Source organism: Gobio gobio (genome assembly GCF_949357685.1).
Source record: "Gobio gobio genome assembly, chromosome: 13".
Classification (NCBI taxonomy): Eukaryota; Metazoa; Chordata; class Actinopteri; order Cypriniformes; family Gobionidae; genus Gobio; species Gobio gobio.
Window position 1 is genome coordinate 4,718,737 of NC_137106.1, and position 17,233 is coordinate 4,735,969.

Sequence of the window (17,233 nt, forward strand, 5' to 3'; positions counted from 1 at the left end):
TTCACAGTAAAAGCTAGATTGCAAGTTCTTCCTACCAGACTCAACCTTTCCATCTGGTTTCCTACAACCCAGGTCCCTCACTGTCTACATCACACCACAGAACAGACCACTGAGACACTGCCACACACACACACACACACACACACACACACACACACCACAGAACAGATCACTGAGACACTGCCACACATTCTGAACGGCTGCCATGCTTACAAGGGAATGTACATCGCACGCCACGACAGAATAGTGGACCTTATAGTGAGAGACGTATCAACACATCTCTCACCTTCAGTAAAAACATATAAACACTCTAGTGTAAAAGCATCCATGTTCCAGCATGGCAATGGTAACTCTGATGCTTTCTCACATCTGTCTGCTAACACACCAGATGTGACTTTGGTTAATGAGGAGCTCAGTGAGGTGTTCATTCTGGAGGTGGCATGACCTTTGACTCTAGCATGGAGGAAGCCTTTATGACCAAGGTCATTAAATACCAGCCGCTCTTAAAAACCATCTCAGAGATCGGTTATCGGGGCAGGTTCATATTCAGCAGCTTAGGACACACACATAGGCTGGTGGTAAGAGGGCTTCAACAACTTGGGATGCCCAAAAAGAGGGCCAAACGGCTGGCGAAGAACTGTGCCCTGTCTGCTATCATAGGCAGTCGCCATATATGGAGGAGACGCTGCTACTGATACCCATAACCCCTGAGAGATGTGAAGATCTGTGTGTGCCAATGGGCCATGATTTTGTACATGTAATTTAACTGCACCTATAATGTTTATGTCCCTGTAAATCATTTCTTGTAAGTGGACTCAAATAAATTGTTAAAATGTGTGTGTGTGCGAGCGCGATTAATCGATTTGACAGCACTAACATATACTTTATATTTTGTGACAAAACAATCAAGCAGATTTCGACAGATCTTACTCGGCTTGGTTTCCTCTTTCAGCTTGTTCAGTCGTTCTGCGATGACCTGGTCCTCTTTACTGAGTCCTCGGGTTGAAATTCGACTCACTGTGCTGTTCTTTCCACCTCCGGGTCGGGACGGCTGATTCTGCTGAGCTTGTTTGGCTTCCAGAGCAGCGACCCGCCTGTAAGACGCCACAGATCTGTGTTATTCCAGTGGCACACAGGGGCATTTCACATCTGATATTAGATACGGATTCATACTTTTTGTAGTTTTCAGGTGGGGACCATCGGCCAGCATCATTCTGGTTGCCTGAACTGCACATAAAAGACCTGTCAGTTGTGCAGTAATGAATATACTATAACAGAGTAAGCCGTGTTTGGCTTGCTGACCTTGTTAGGTTTCCATAACACTGTTTGCAGACTTTCTGCTGGCTGTTTCCATATTTTGGCACTATAGCATTGAATGTCAGACACCCAGAGCAGAAAGAATGGCCACAGCTTTTACAACCCAACTGAAAAACACACAAAACCAAGTCAAACACTGTCAATTAAAGGTATTTAAATGAAAGAATCGGTGTTTACAGGCGCTAACCTCTTTTCTGAAGAGAGTGAACTTTGATGCACAGCAGAAACAGCGATTATCCATATTGTGATTCTTCGGGGAATCGCAAACACATGCTGCAGTGAGACTTTAAACGCTCAAGTTTATAATAATTCAATGAATTGTACTGTAATGCTGCGATTTCAGCTGCATTCTCTCCATTGCGTTTCTCTTGAATCACAGAACGTAAATACAGGAAACGCTGCGAGAGCTGGGGTGTGTTGGGAAATGTAGTTTTTCTCGCTTGCGGCGATTAGAATTGTTGTGGTTTGTAAACAAATCAATACATTCAGAATAATTTAGATGCCTTTTTTTAAAAACTAAAAAAACTAAAAGTACCTCAAAATGAATTATGAATAGAACAATCAAAACTCTAAATTTGAAATGTACTCATTTCCCAGCATGCAGCATGATAGCCGTTGTAGCTTACTTAGGGCTCTCATGCCGTCACAACATTTATACGTGCACAAGAAAACGGGTGATGATATTAAAAACACAAATTTATATTTATAAAATAAAATAAAAAGTCGGTTATTATTTCAGTGAACCTCGCGTGGTCACGTGAGCGGTTCGCCCAATCAGCATCTCTTTGGCGCGCTTCCGGTTTTTGTTCAAACGTCTTTTTCTCCGTCAACACGAACAACAGACAACACAAGAGCGAGCGATTTATGGAATTAGGATAATATTTGTATATTTCTACTGTACAAACACGGTTGTTTTGACGAAGAGAAGGATATTAAGGAGATTTCGGTTGGGAAAATGTAAGTTATAATTCGTTTTCTCTACTTAACTTTGCAGATACATTGTGTACAGTATCACGTGATCAAATGCTGTATTTTGCACCATTTCAGAGCTTTAATGTGTGGACACAATGGTATAACTTAGTTTTTAGGGCATGTATTTACATTTGAAGTACCTTTTAAATGCCTTAGTATATGGTAACCATTCAGTATCATCTGTTAGTCCACCTCTAGATCAGATTACCAGCCACTTTTAATTTATTTTACATCATTTAAGAGCTTTAATATGTGGTCTCAATGGTAATACCTTGGTTTTTAGGACATGTATTTATATTTGAAGTACCTTTTAAATGCCTTAGTATATGGTAACCATTCAGTATCATCTGTTTTTCCACTTCTGGATCAGATCACCAGCCATGGCAGAGTGTGATGCCGAGTGGGAATTATGTAAAGAAAACATCCAGCCTTTGAAACAAGGCCGTGCCATTTCGGCCCTTCACCAGGCCCTGTGTCAGCAGCAGGAGGGAAACCACACGGCCCTCAATCAGAAGAAACAGTGAGTGGGGTTTTTAATAAAACATAATGCATGTTGCGGTACAATTCAATAACATTAACCTTATTCTTCTTCAGAGCGTTTGAGTCTGAGCTGCGGCTGTATGAAGGAGACGACCCTCTCGACGTTTGGGTCAGGTATGGATTAATATGACAGCAGATGCATGATACTTTTCATATGCAAATCGCACAAATTCACGTTTATTTTTTCTGCAGGTACATAAAATGGGCAAAGCAGACATTCCCACAGGGTGGAAAGGAGAGTAACTTATCCGTGCTTCTTGAAAGAGCGGTCACGCGCTTCACAGTTGACAAGAAGTATCACAATGACCTTCGCTACGTTGAACTCTGGATCGAATTTGTGAGTGACAGACCTCACATTTAGGCAGGGAGCGGAAACTTTCCATGGGAACTTAATCTGGGGAATTTTGTAAACATAACAGGAATTTATGCTGCAAGATTGTTTTTTCAACTACATTAAATTTAAAGGGATAGTTCACCCAAAAATGAAAATTAGCCCATGATTTACTCACCCTCAAGACATCCTAGTAAATTAAAAGAAAATAAATACTCTTATAATGCAGGGTTCAAGTCCTTTTTTCCTGTATGGATCTTTATCTAATATAATAAAAATTATGTTTCCTCCAAGCAGATATAAACATTTGGCCAATACATGAACAGTCCTTTTGTGCATATATCCTTCGATTATTCCAATCTAATATGACTTCTGACCTGTAATGTTGCCAGAATCATAATCAGACAGTTTACATACATAAAATGTTGAAAATATGATTTTAAGTGTCCTCATTATTAGATCAAAAGTATGATTTTAAAAGTCATAATAGTGAGATAAAGTCATAAATACAACATGCTAGTCATAACTATAAGACAAAATGTTGAAAATATGATTTTAAATGTCCTCATTATTAGATCAAAAGTCAAAAATATGATTTTAAAAGTCATAATAGTGAGATAAAAAGTCATAAATATGACATACTAGTCATAATTATAAGTGAAAAGGTTGAAAATATGATTTTAAATGTCCTCATTATTAGATAAAGTCACAAATAGGGCATGCTAAGTCATAATTATAAGATAAAATGTTGAAAATGTGATTTAAAATGTCCTCATTATTAGATAAAAAGTCAAAAATATGATTTTAAAAGTCGTAGTAGTGAGATAAAAAGTTGAAAATACGACATGCTAGTCATAATTATAAGACAAAATGTTGAAAATATGATTTTAAATGTCCTCATTATTAGATAAAGTCACAAATAGGGCATGCTAAGTCATAATTATAAGATAAAATGTTGAAAATGTGATGTTAAATGTCCTCATTATTAGATAAAAAGTCAAAAATATGATTTTAAAAGTCATAGTAGTGAGATAAAAAGTTGAAAATACGACATGCTAGTCATAATTATAAGACAAAATGTTGAAAATATGATTTTAAATGTCCTCAGGCGGTCGGCTGCAACTTTACTTTATAAAGTTTTAAATATGGATATTTTTCCTACACAAACGCATTGATTCGCTTCAGAAGGCCTTTATTAACACCCCAGAGCCGCGTGGAGCAGTTATATGACGGACAGATGCATTTTTTATGGACTTCAAAAACAGAGCAACTATTACTGTTGAAAATATGATATAATTACGCTTGGATTAGCCTGGACTTTTGTAATATGTGCGATGTGGGATATCTAGGATGACTTGAGGGTGAGTAAATCATGGGCTAATTTTCGTTTTTGGGTGAACTATCCCTTTAAGCAATTTTCCCATATATTCCCGTTAATTCCCATGGAAAGATTTCAAGCCTTAAAGTTTTTTTTAACTGGTCTGTTTACATTTGCTTGCAGGCAGAGGGCTGTTCGGACCCGATGGACGTCTTCCGCTATATGCAAGCTCAGGGAATCGGAGTCATGCAAGCGGCTCTTTACATCGCCTGGTCCGAAGAGCACGAGAAGAGGGGGAATTTAAAGATGGCCGACAGCGTTTTTCAGGACGGTGTCAAGTGTGGAGCAGAACCTGGTGATAAACTACATGCGTTTCACAGGTCTGGAAACTTCCACTGAGTTTATTCATCTCTATCCATCCTAAAATTAATGCAAGATTAATCCTATAAAGCCTAATGCATCACATTTGAAGCATGGAGGTCTAAGATCCGATGTCTGATTGATAGTTCAGACTTTTTTAAGCAAGTAAAAGACCGTAATTGTAAAAACATCTACCTTTAGGTCGAGGTTTAACCTTTATATTGCCGCGATATGTTTATGTTTAATGCTATCGTTATCGGCCCAATAAGAAAATTTGTCCGATATCTTAAAGGATTAGTTCACTTTTAAATAAACTTTTGCTGATAGTTTACTCACCCCCATGTCATCCAAGATGTCCATGTCTTTCTTTCTGCAGTCGAAAAGAAATTAAGGTTTTTGATGAAAACATTCCAGGGTTTTTCTCCTTATAATGGACTTCAATGGGCTCCAAACGGTTCAAGGTCCAAATGACAGTTTCAGTGAAGCTTTAAACGACACCAGACGATGAATAAGGGTCTTATCTAGCCAAACGATCGGCCATTTAAAAAATAAATAAAAACGTTTTATAAGCACAAATGCTTGCCTTGCTCTGTTCTGTGATGCGCGTTCGTGACTTCACGGAATACGCAATTACGGACGGTAGGGATGCGCGGTATACCGGTACTGGAAAAATAACGGTATATTTTTATTTCAAACGGTACGATATCATAATTTTGCTCATTTCGGTATATGCTGCTGTTCCGAAGTTCACCGCTAGGTGGCAGCGCGCTACCCAAACTGACGCAAAACCGGCAAATGTGGCAACAGAACAAGATGAATACAGCAGTTGAATCTCACTCAACACGCACAAAACTCATTAATAAAGAGAGTAGACGTGAAATTTGGAATTACTTTGCTTATAAAACTGCTGAAGAACCATCAAACCTTGCCAAGCATCGCTCACTTCATTCCTGACTTGTACTAGACATTAAGAGATCGACAGGTGAGTGCATCATTCTAACGATCTAATTTAGACATTTTTCTTTTAACACTGATTAACACACATACACAAGATCGTATCATTTAAATATAAAGAAATCTCCAGCGTTCGTTTCAACCAGTGACGTTTAGACCTCATAATATTTGCACGCATACTATTACACTATTTACATCCGCGAAAGACATACCCAACTGTGTTTATGTAACTACTCACTAAAGATTGACATTTTTGACATCATTTTGTGTGTATTTGACTGAGGAAAAACAACTTAATTTGGAATGCGCGAGCTCTTTAGGCTTGTGTGTGTGTGTGTGTTTGTTGTTGGCATGAGCGCAAAGAAAACTCTCTCAAAGAGCTCTCATCCCATATGTATTACGAAATGCTATAAAATCGCTTGCATGTTCAAATTGGCGAGGTTTAAGAAGACGTGGGCAGTAATTTCCGTCAGTTGTCCCGCAACGGAAGCGAAAGTGTTGAATCTGAGCGCGCAGATTGCTTTTATAGTGCAGGTGCGATGTCTTTTGAAGCCAGAAGCAATGGAGACGCGCAGTAATGCTGAAATTACTTACTAAAAAGTTTCCAAATGACTGATTGATGTGATAATCTTTGTTGATTAATTTAATAATAAATATTTGCGGTAATTTCCCGCTTCATAAACCCAAAACTTGCGAGAGTGAGTAAAATTATGCGCAATACCCACATCAAAATTCAGACCCTGTATGGTATCGATTTAATATCGGTTCTTCGGTATTAGATTGTGGTACCGTACCGAAGACAAAATTGTGGTATCGAACCATCCCTAACGGACGGCGTCTCCTGATAATTTTGGGCAAACTAAACAACTCTAAAACGCTTTTGCTCAGTAATGGTGGAAATCCATTTTGCACGAGACGGAAACAGGGTCGAGACTCCATGACTGATTCTATTGGCGGGATTGAAATGGTCCAGTCGTGGCAACATTGAGATTCTTCTTCTGTTGGCAATGGTTTGGCATTTAGCATAACAGCGTCATTTATTATAACGGCAGTTTGGGCAAGTGTGCAGATACACTCGCGACGTGTGATTGACAGATCCGAACATTATAAAGAGAGTGTTCTTTGATCGCTAATCTTGCGTCTAATCAAAATGTAGCTACTAAGAGAAACGATGTGAAGTGGATCGTTTAGTGATTAACTGATGCGTAAACAGTATTAAACGATTTAGAAAGAAAGTCTGCGTGAACTTGAATAATTAGCTACACATCAGAAATCACAGATCAGGCATTAATGAACACTGTTACTCACTGTTTCCATATCGTAAAAGTCTGTTTGTAAAGCCTGTGCTGACCAGTGTTGATTTTGACAGCCAATTTTGAATAAGTTTTAGTCGTAGTCTTTTGATTAAAATGCCATTTAGTTTTAGTCATATTTTAGTCACGTGAATTGTTTTTAGTTTTAGTCGACTAAATATCATAAGATTTTAGTCGACTTAATCTACAGTAGATTTAGTCTCCTAAAATCTAATGAGTTTAGTTCAATTGTAATACATTAAGCATTTAAGCATTACATAACCGACTGTCACTTGAACTGACATTTTGACATCATTTTGTTTCTGACATTAAAAATACACGAAAGTTTTTTTTAAAACATCTATATAGTTTTTATAACTTTGTATTTCTGTTTTAGTTAGTAGGCCATATCAGGTTAAGCTAAAGCTTCAAATTAGTTTGTTAATAAATTTTTTTAATTTCAGTTTACATTTATTTAACTTCAAGTAATGAAGTTTTTTTTTAAATGGTTTTAGTGAACTATTATAACCCTGATACTTTATTGAATATGTGTCAAATACTGCTCTTTCCTCCTGACTATGAATTAAATGGGAATTAAATTAAATATAGTTTGTGTAAGCAGAAACGAATATATAATGCGTGACTTTTTATTATAAACAAGCTCGAAAAACACCTTGACTCTTATTTTGAAATTTCTGCGCCTGTGTTGCAGTTGCAGGAGCTCATTCAAGTAAAGGAGATAAAATATGCATTGTTACAACCGTCTAAAACATATTACTATATAAACATTGTCATTATTCATCAGCATTAGTTCATAACAATATCCTGGCATAAATGTGTGTTATTGATTGATTGAGCCGCTCTGGAGCTGGATTGGGAGTGTGTGAGCCGTATTTTCCAGCGGTTAGATCAGTTCAGGTCAAATGTGCTCATCTTTTACACAGGACATCAGTTCTGACTGGATCTCTGCCCTAATCGTCCCTCCCTAACATTTTCGTCTCGTTTTTATTTGTTGACGAAAATGACAGTAAGTTTTCCTCATAGTTTTTGTCATCCAACACTAGTTTTTATTTAGTTATCGTCTCGTTTTCGTCAGTGAAAAAAGGTTGTTGACGAAAATTGACACAAATTATTAGTCAACGAAATTAACACGTGCTGACATTGCAACTGAATTAAATGTAAAAAAAAAAAAAAACTGAGTCCATTTTCTCCAAATTCTCTGGGCGGGCAAAGCAGAGGAAGGGGAGGTAGCCGTTCACCATATGACAACATACAGGGAAGATTCCAGATTGCCTCGTCTGAGCTTTCATTTTCTCAAAGGCAGAGCAGGGCTTGGTTTACACCTATTGAAATTTACAGCCACCTGGGGACCATATACAGGCTAGAGGAACTCATAATAATGTTAAAAAACCTCATAAAGTGAAAATTTCATGTCATGGGACCTTTAAAGGTTGAATCAACATTACATTTATCATTTATTTTATGTCTTGCTTTACAGGGTTGAATCAGTGCATGTTATTCGAAACATTAAGGCACTTTCCATCATCTAATAAATTCCTCACTGATGTAATAGTGTAATAAATAAAGGGTTGCGAGTGTTTTCAGGGTTTTGACCGTCACGCCTTGTGTTTGTCTCCAGAGCTTTGCAGGCGCGAGTGTGCAGACAGATGATGTCTTCCATGACAGATCAACACAGAGATGATGAAGACGACGAGGATGATGAAGGACCCGCAGAGCCTCATCGATCGTCACTGGCCGAGCTCAAAGCCAAAGGGAAGAAAAAGGCCGTCGTTCCCATCAACAGAGTAAAAGCATCGGCCGGATGTGAGAGACTTTATTTAAACGTGAATGTGTGCTGTGTAGGCATGTGCCGGTATCAAATTTTCATGTTGCGATTAATTGCTGAAGCTTTTATCACGGTATACGGTATTATCACGATATTGAAATAAGTTGCAAAAAAAGTGTTGTCATACTATAACAGGTTAAATCACTTTCTTATAACAAAAGAACCAAACATTTAAATACAATAAAGCAATACACAAAAATGTATAAAGTAAACAAATATTTAAAACAGATTAAAGTGCAAAAGAATTATAAAGAACAATAGGTATGCTGAAATGTACATTTAACTAAGATTAATACATGCTTTAGAAGTATTTTTCATTGTCAGTTTGTTAATGAATTAACTAATGTTAAATACTGGAGCCTTGTAAAGTGTGTGATTGAACAACAGTCAGAACATATTCAAACAATATCTAGGGCATGTAATTTAGTCCAGATTAAAATATAAAATGCAAGTTTGAAAATGTTTACAAACTATTTACATCAGTGCGAGTTCCTCTTGGTCTATTTACATCATTGCGCGTTCCTCTTGGTCTATTTACATCATTGCGTGTTCCTCTTGGTCTATTTACATCATTGTGCGTTCCTCTTGGTCTATTTACATCATTGCGCGTTCCTCTTGGTCTATTTACATCATTGTGCGTTCCTCTTGGTCTATTTACATCATTGCGCGTTCCTCTTGGTCTATTTACATCATTGCGCGTTCCTCTTGGTCTATTTACATCATTGCGTGTTCCTCTTGGTCTATTTACATCATTGCGCGTTCCTCTTGGTCTATTTACATCATTGCGCGTTCCTCTTGGTCTATTTACATCATTGCGCGTTCCTCTTGGTCTATTTACATCATTGCGCGTTCCTCTTGGTCTATTTACATCATTGCGCGTTCCTCTTGGTCTATTTACATCATTGCGCGTTCCTCTTGGTCTATTTACATCATTGCGCGTTCCTCTTGGTCTATTTACATCATTGCGCGTTCCTCTTGGTCTATTTACATCATTGCGTGTTCCTCTTGGTCTATTTACATCATTGCGCGTTCCTCTTGGTCTATTTACATCATTGCGCGTTCCTCTTGGTCTATTTACATCATTGCGTGTTCCTCTTGGTCTATTTACATCATTGCGCGTTCCTCTTGGTCTATTTACATCATTGCGTGTTCCTCTTGGTCTGTTTACATCAGTGCGAGTTCCTCTTTGATGTGTTGTTCATTTTAAACGGTTGATGGGTAAAGTATTCTTAAAATTCCTTCAAAAAATCGGAATAATTCGTAATAAATAATTATTCACGGTATTTTGAAGTGCCCACGATAACAATATTGAGCATGTTCATTATTGCGGTATATCGTATTACCGTTTACCGGCACATGTCTAAACACACTCTTTGCTTTGACACACAGACGCCCGTGGGCTCCAGTTTAAACAGCCGTTGGGCCCCAAACAGAACAGTCGCATTTTGGTGTTTGATGAGAATAAAGCTCCTGAAACTGAGCCGCAAGAACCCAAATTTGAGATCTGGACTGCGCCACCTACTGCCAGAGCCAAAGAAAACGAACAGAAACCGGAGAAATGGTCCAATGTGAAGGTGTGTGTCAGTGTTGGGCTGTATTACCCGTTTAACCGGTTACCTGACTGGTTCTGTGTCAGTTTTGTGTCTGGAGGCGGTTGAAGGAGAATGGAGGCTGTGATCTGATACACATTTGTTTCTTATTCCAGTTTCCCCTGAAGTCCAGATCGGGCCTCAGCGTCGCGGTTCCGCCTCCTAAACCCAGTTTCCAACCGTTTGTGGAAGAGGACGACCAGCCTCCCGCTGTGTGAGTGTCATCAGAGGATTTGATGGTTGTCTGTCAGCATATACAAAGGTTTTTAATAGTGTAAAACATCTATACAATAAGTAAATAAATAGGGATGCACCGATATAAAAATTGTCAGATACCGATAATTCTTAATATTTTGAAAACAAATTTGAAATATCTTTATATTTTTGTGGGAAAAATATAGTTGATTGCCGAGTGCAACCATTCTACATCATCGACCTAGAACGCAAACAAAATGGCGCCGCCTATTGTCCAAATATATAATTAATTTTTTTAAGTACCGTGGATTTTTCATGGGTTTTCTACTACATATCTCAGTAAGAGACATCATTTATGTTACATTAAGCCATACATGTCTTAACACCAGGGGATCCCTTTAAGATGTTTTTAAGCGTTTTAGAACGTCCCGTTGTTTTTAGTGATTGAAACACTGCAGCAGGTGCTATATGACTTTAAAGGGTTACTAAACTCCAGCTCAGAGCTTAACTACACCCACTGGCAATTTTTTAAAAATGCTGGAAAAGTGGGCCGAGCCCAGCGGAGACAGGGGACGAACCGAGGCCTACACCCGGAAAGTGTACCTTCCATAGGGGCGGCCATTGCTAACCAAGCCATCACCTGCTGTTAGCATCCCATAGACTCCCATTCATTTTGGCCTCACTTTGACAGTGAATATCTTTACATCTGAGGCGTTTAAATACTCCATTTGACCATTGTTTATTTCTAAAGAAACATGATAATGTATAAAAGGCTCCATTACCTTGGATCTTACACTATCGCCCCGTAGAAACCGCTTTTGTAGAAAATAGGCTAATGATTGCATCATAACCAGAGATGTATAGTAACGAAGTAGAACTACTTCACTACTGTACTTAAGTACTAAAAGGCAGTATCTGTACTTTACTAGAGTATTGTTTTTTTCTCCTACTTCCACTTTTACTTCAGTACATATTTTCGATGAGTTTAATACTTTTACTCCGATATTTTTTTTATGTGCTGCATCGTTACTCGTTACAATTATAAAAATGTTATGAATCATTCCATTCCAAACCCACATTACCGCGCATGAGAGAGAGAGACAGAGCGCGAGAGTGCGAGAGAGAGACAGAGCGCGAGAGAAAGTTGGAGAGAGAGCGCGAGAAAGAGCCCCGCGAGCGCGCATTCACTGTCTTTAAAACAACATGAGCGTCTTGCACTCAAATTGCTCTCTATTTGTTTACATAGTTAATGTGCACTGTGAAGTAACATATACAAACAATGAACAGCTGTATTTTTATTAACTAAGATTAACAAAGATTAATACATACAGTAACAAATGTATTGATCATGGTTAGTTCATGTTAGTTATTAAGTCTACATTAACTAATGTAATGTTAACAAATCAAACCATATTGTAAAGTGTTACAAACAAACAATTTACTCAGAACACCTCTTGAAATGAGAATATAAGTGTGCTTACCCCATTTTTTTTTAGTAAGAGTGGTTATAGTAAGATTTAATCTTAATGAACTACAGTATTTTCAGGTTATTTATATGACAATATGTAGAAAAATTACCTACCAACATTGTGATTGTCCTTTAGCTTAATCATTTGAAATAATAAAAACAATATGATGTTCAAACTTTTGACTACTTTCTTTAATAACTACATAACACAATACTTGTACTTTTACTTTCAGTACTTGAGTAGTACATTTTAAAATAAACTACTTGCAATACTTAAGTACAAAAAATGTTGAATACTTTAGTACTTCTACTTAAGTGTGGTGCTTAAAGAGCACTTCAACTTCTACTCAAGTCACTTTTTTGATAAGGAACTTGTACTTTTACTCAAGTATGTGTCTCTAGTACTTTATACATCTCTGATCATAACCACGCGACAACCGGTGCATAGTAGAGAAATTACTGTATAGACAAGAGGAAAAGCTTGTAGGCAATCTTTTACTGTCTATGAGACAATCGGGGGGACGTGGAGGCATAAAATCAGATAAAGTCAAGGGAGAGGCATGGGGAGAAGCCCATAGAAAGCCAAAAGTAACAGGACAAAATATTTCAACAACGTGATTCAGATTTCACTTTGCACAACTACTAGACGACTTGCCACTGTCAGATCTACGTCGTCAAGCTCAGTCTGAGGCTGCGCAGTACATCAGCCATCAGGAAGTGATGCTTCTATCTGACTTCACTTTTTCTCCGTGAAGTCTATGGGGTCGCTGTGTCCATTTCTTTTACTGTCTATGCCTGAGACCTGCAGTGACGGATTGATTGACAGCTGTCTGACTCGCGAGTTGCAAAGATGGAGAATGACTGGAGTGACGCCAGTAGCTTTGCAACAGAGCGGTCATTCTCCTACCTTCACCTGAAGTGGAGGAGGGTGGATTGTCTGTAGACACAGACCCAGAGCCTTATCAATGCGAGTCGCTGGCTCAAACTGCGTTAACTCCCGATGCCGAGCGCAAGAGAACTGACCTAATCTATGAACAGTCAAATCCTTTCACTGAATGCCACTAAAAATAGATCAGATACATACGATGTATTTTCATTCAAATGAACTGAATCAATAAGCAGCGCAGGGCCAATAAGTTCAAAACATAATAGCCCATTATAAACAGATTTCCTCAAATAAGTTGTACTATATACGCCAGCACGTTACAGTATTGTTGTTCGTTACCGCGGCAACCGCTTGCGTGTCAGGGTTTGAAAGTGCGTCTCATGTATGAAACTTGTCTGTACACATGACCAGAGGTGGAAAGAGTAACAAAATATTCTACTCAAGTAAAAGTACTATTACTTCAATGAAATTTTACTTAAGTAGAAGTAAAAGTACTTGTCTAAAAATGTACTCAAGTAAAAGTAAAAAGTAGTTCATTTAAAATGTACTCAGAGTAAAAGTTACTGAGTTACTTTTTTTAACAGCAGGGTGGTTAAAAAACCCCGTGTAGGGTTGTAATAGAATGAGATTTTCACGATATGAAAACATCAGTTTCACAGCATCACGGTATTAATTATTTAATAAATAAACTGTATTATTAAATTATGGTTATTATTATCACCAGTTAAAATGGCATTAAATTAATGAAAACTGATTTTTTTTTTTTTTGGTTGAAATGCTTTATTATAACAAACTTGAAACAATTAAAAAAAAAAATTGTTTATTAAAATTTCAATAAAACATGTCTAATAAACGAAATAAATTATGAATTAGATTAACAACTTTAAGAATAATAGAGTCCTAGGAAATTTTTCTTTTTATGATTTAATACAAATACATTACCGAAAACGGTGATCAAATACTTATCCTTTAATTTTTTTGCGCAAAGCAGTGCTGTTTTACTAAATTAAAACATGGATTTAAAAATATATTCTTAAATAATGTTTAAATTATTTAATATTATTATTGTTGTTATTATTATTATTATTTTGACAAGTATTCTATAGGCCTACAATAGTAATATATTTCTGTCACAATTTCATCTAGTTAAACCGTTTATTTTGACGGGTGTTAGTGAGGACCTATTTCAGGGAAGATCTGTTTCAGAGTGTATTTGATAATGGCTTTTAATCAAATAAAATGATGAAAATGTTCATTAGGGGGTCTCAGATCAGCTCTGGAAATGTTCATACTGTATGTTCATGACCAAATATGTTTTTTGAGACGTTAAACACCACGAGCGCGAGGCTACTTAAGTATGTAGGCTAGTAGACGAAACGGCGCTGCTCATTCACACAGAGACAGAAAAAGCTAATAATATTTTCATATAGCAGGGTTTTGAGCTTTAATATTCACAGACCATGTCACGATTTGATTTATTGTACAGTTCTACAGTCGATGTATTCATTCATTCATCAGTTTGCGTGTTTTACGTGACATCTGCGTTATACTGTAGGTAATTCCGGGATTCCCTCTGCATCACAGAAAACATTCGGCTTTAAGTTATAAACGTACCTTTATCTGCCAAGAGGGGTGGTGTTCCCGAACATGTTCTATGTGTTTCCTCCTGCATCAACATTTTGTTGCTAATTTGATATCCTCCAGGACAACACCCGGCAATTTTTTGTCTATATCCAAAGTTTTTCCATACTATCCAGGGGTTCACGACGGCGTTTCGCTTTCAGCTGGGTCTGACGTCTGTCCTTCTCCTTCTTTTTGTGATTTTTGCGTTCGTTCTCCCGCCTTCAATTCAATCCAGTCGTTTCCGGATCGCGTTTTCCCCCCTTTGTATTATTTATTTTTACTCAGTAACGGATGTAGTTTAAAATGTAGCGAAGTACAATACTTCAAATAAAACATACTTAAGTAAAAGTAAAATTACATATTTTTAAATCTACTTAAAAAAGTAGAAGTACGCAGAAAAACTACTCAATTACAGTAACGCGAGTAAATGTAATTCGTTACTTTCCACCTCTGCACATGACGGGCGGCAATAATATCGCAAGAAAAGCCTGACGTGTACTGACAACTGCATTATTTAACCCTATTTTCTTCATTACAATGTTAAAGCAAGTGTCAAGTAAGTTTCATTCATAATGTTTCGACTTCATGTAACATGACAGTTCATACTGGAGTGAAGCCGTTCTCATCATGTGATTGGGGGAAACATTTCTGAGCTCGTGCCAGGGGCGCGGATAGTGAGACGTTGATGACCTACAACGTCCAATAGGAAAATTCAACTGCAATAGCCACTGTTCAACCTTAAGAGGGCAGCACTCAGACGGTTTTACACCATATATTATAGAATTAAAACACTTTATACTAGCCTGACGTCGTCATACTCAATTCTAGTCAGAATATGAGTCTGATTCTGCTCCATTGGGCTGTGATTATGGGGTGTTTCAACCCAACCAGCGAAGACCTCGATTGGATAGACCTACAACCAATCAGAGCAACGGAGCGACGCATAACGTTAGTTGTCAAATGTCAACAGAACTCAACGGCACTGTGTTGCCAAGTCCACAGGTTGAAGCGACCCCAATTATGTGATATACAGACCCAGGAATGCGAATTTTAGCTGCCAGCCCTGCCAAAATAACACATTTTACCCCCCAAATGCCTTTTTTTTTCCGGAAAAAACAACGCTGTCGGTTTATTCTCTAACTGAATGAAATGATTGTATTACAATGAAGATCAAAACGACGGTGTACGGCCTTGTAGGGCAGCGAAGCAAGTGCATTCTGGGAGTTGTTGTCTTTCATCCACATGAGACAAATACATTTTCTGTCTTTTCTCAGTCTAGAAGGCACCAAATTCAAAAATAATTTCACATTTCTACTACATAAATGACCTAGTTTAAATACAAAGCTTAATCACTGAAGTTACCCTTTAACTAAAAAAAGTTGGTTTATGGTTTAGTCACCCTTTAAATGATCACTAAGTGTAGGTCTTGTTCTTCTGACACTGATGTGTTTGCATGTTTATACTCACCTCATTTCCCCTCCTCCAGAACTCCGTGTAAAATCAACCCTGCGGTGAACCCGGTGCTGTCAGCGAGGAAGCCCTGCCGACTGGAGCAGACGCCGCTGAAGATGCTGCAGGAGCGCCAGCAGCTCATGCAGCTCCAGACGCAGGAGGAGGGAAAGAGCCGAGAGCAGAGCATGTACTGCAGAGAGCTGCTCGACAGCGGAGCCACTGAGTTCTGCTTCGAGGAGCTGCGGGCCGAGCGATACCGACAGAAGCACGCTCTCAAAACACACACGGGTCCCACTGCAAACTGAAGCCAGACGGCTGCTTTAGATGACACCTAACATGTGCTTGTGTAGAACTGTTCCTGTGTTTTTGTACATAATTTTTTTTTTTGTATATACATACTTTTTTGTAACGCAACTGTTTTTTTATATTGCAAGAGTAGCATTTATTATATTGGCATTGCTTGTAGATGTGGTAATTAATGCTTCAATAAATGCAACTGATTCCATAAATGCTCTTGTACTTTGACTTCAGGAACTGCCTTTGCACTTATTCTGCAGTGTTGGAAGTGGAAAAAAAACACTACATCACAGAAAGTGCTGGGAATATTTAAATTCTCATCTTGTTTTATTGAAGACCTTAATGGCTCAAATTTACAAAACATTGAGTCAAACAAGTTATGTAGCTTTACAAAAGGAATATGCTACAACTCCTGAAAAAATGAATAAATAACTTCCTGTTTTACAGAGGTAGCTATGCAAAACAGACATTTGAGTGCTTCCAATGCACAAAGTGCAATCTCTTGGGTTAGTTCACCCAAAAATGTAAATTCTGTCATTAATGACTTACCCTCATGTCGTTCGACACCCGTAAGACCTCCGTTCATCTTCGGAACACAAATTAAGATATTTTAGTGTAAATCCGATGGCTCAGAAAGGCCTCCATTGGCACAATGCACTTTACACTCTCAAGACCCTTAAAAGGCACTAAAGACGTCATTACAAAGTCCATCTCACTACAGTGGTTCTACAATAACTTTATAAAGCGACGAGAATTGGGTTTTTTTGCGCAAAAAAACCTAAATAACGACTTC

The 17,233-nt window shown here is 37.9% G+C and overlaps 2 protein-coding genes across 2 annotated transcripts in view; one reads left to right on the plus strand and one right to left on the minus strand.

The window, feature by feature from the left end:
* zfyve19 (zinc finger, FYVE domain containing 19) overlaps window positions 1–1,733 on the minus strand; it is a 26,034-nt gene extending 24,301 nt beyond the window's left edge. The window contains exons 1-4 of the mRNA XM_079833201.1: window positions 1,505–1,733; window positions 1,303–1,424; window positions 1,174–1,227; window positions 931–1,094 (exon numbers count right to left, since the gene is read on the minus strand). Coding sequence (XP_079689327.1) covers window positions 931–1,094; window positions 1,174–1,227; window positions 1,303–1,424; window positions 1,505–1,558 — 394 coding nt within the window. The 5' untranslated portion in view covers window positions 1,559–1,733. The remainder of the gene's footprint in view (window positions 1–930; window positions 1,095–1,173; window positions 1,228–1,302; window positions 1,425–1,504) is intronic.
* A 397-nt stretch (window positions 1,734–2,130) lies between these two features.
* bub1bb (BUB1 mitotic checkpoint serine/threonine kinase Bb) lies at window positions 2,131–16,649 on the plus strand. The gene is made up of 9 exons (XM_079832525.1): window positions 2,131–2,274; window positions 2,660–2,809; window positions 2,884–2,943; window positions 3,022–3,166; window positions 4,662–4,858; window positions 8,724–8,908; window positions 10,320–10,504; window positions 10,636–10,733; window positions 16,178–16,649. Exons 2-9 carry the CDS (start codon window positions 2,670–2,672, stop codon window positions 16,446–16,448), a joined length of 1,281 nt encoding a protein of 426 aa, XP_079688651.1. The 5' UTR covers window positions 2,131–2,274; window positions 2,660–2,669; the 3' UTR covers window positions 16,449–16,649.
* The last annotated feature ends 584 nt before the right edge of the window (window positions 16,650–17,233 follow it).

Coding starts and splice junctions, on each gene's coding strand:
- bub1bb (XM_079832525.1), top strand. CDS start 2,670: ATGGCAGAGTGTGATGCCGAGTGGGAATTATGTAAAGAAAACATCCAG. Junction 10,505..10,635: donor AGAAATGGTCCAATGTGAAG/GTGTGTGTCAGT, acceptor TTCTTATTCCAG/TTTCCCCTGAAGTCCAGATC. Junction 10,734..16,177: donor GACGACCAGCCTCCCGCTGT/GTGAGTGTCATC, acceptor CCCCTCCTCCAG/AACTCCGTGTAAAATCAACC.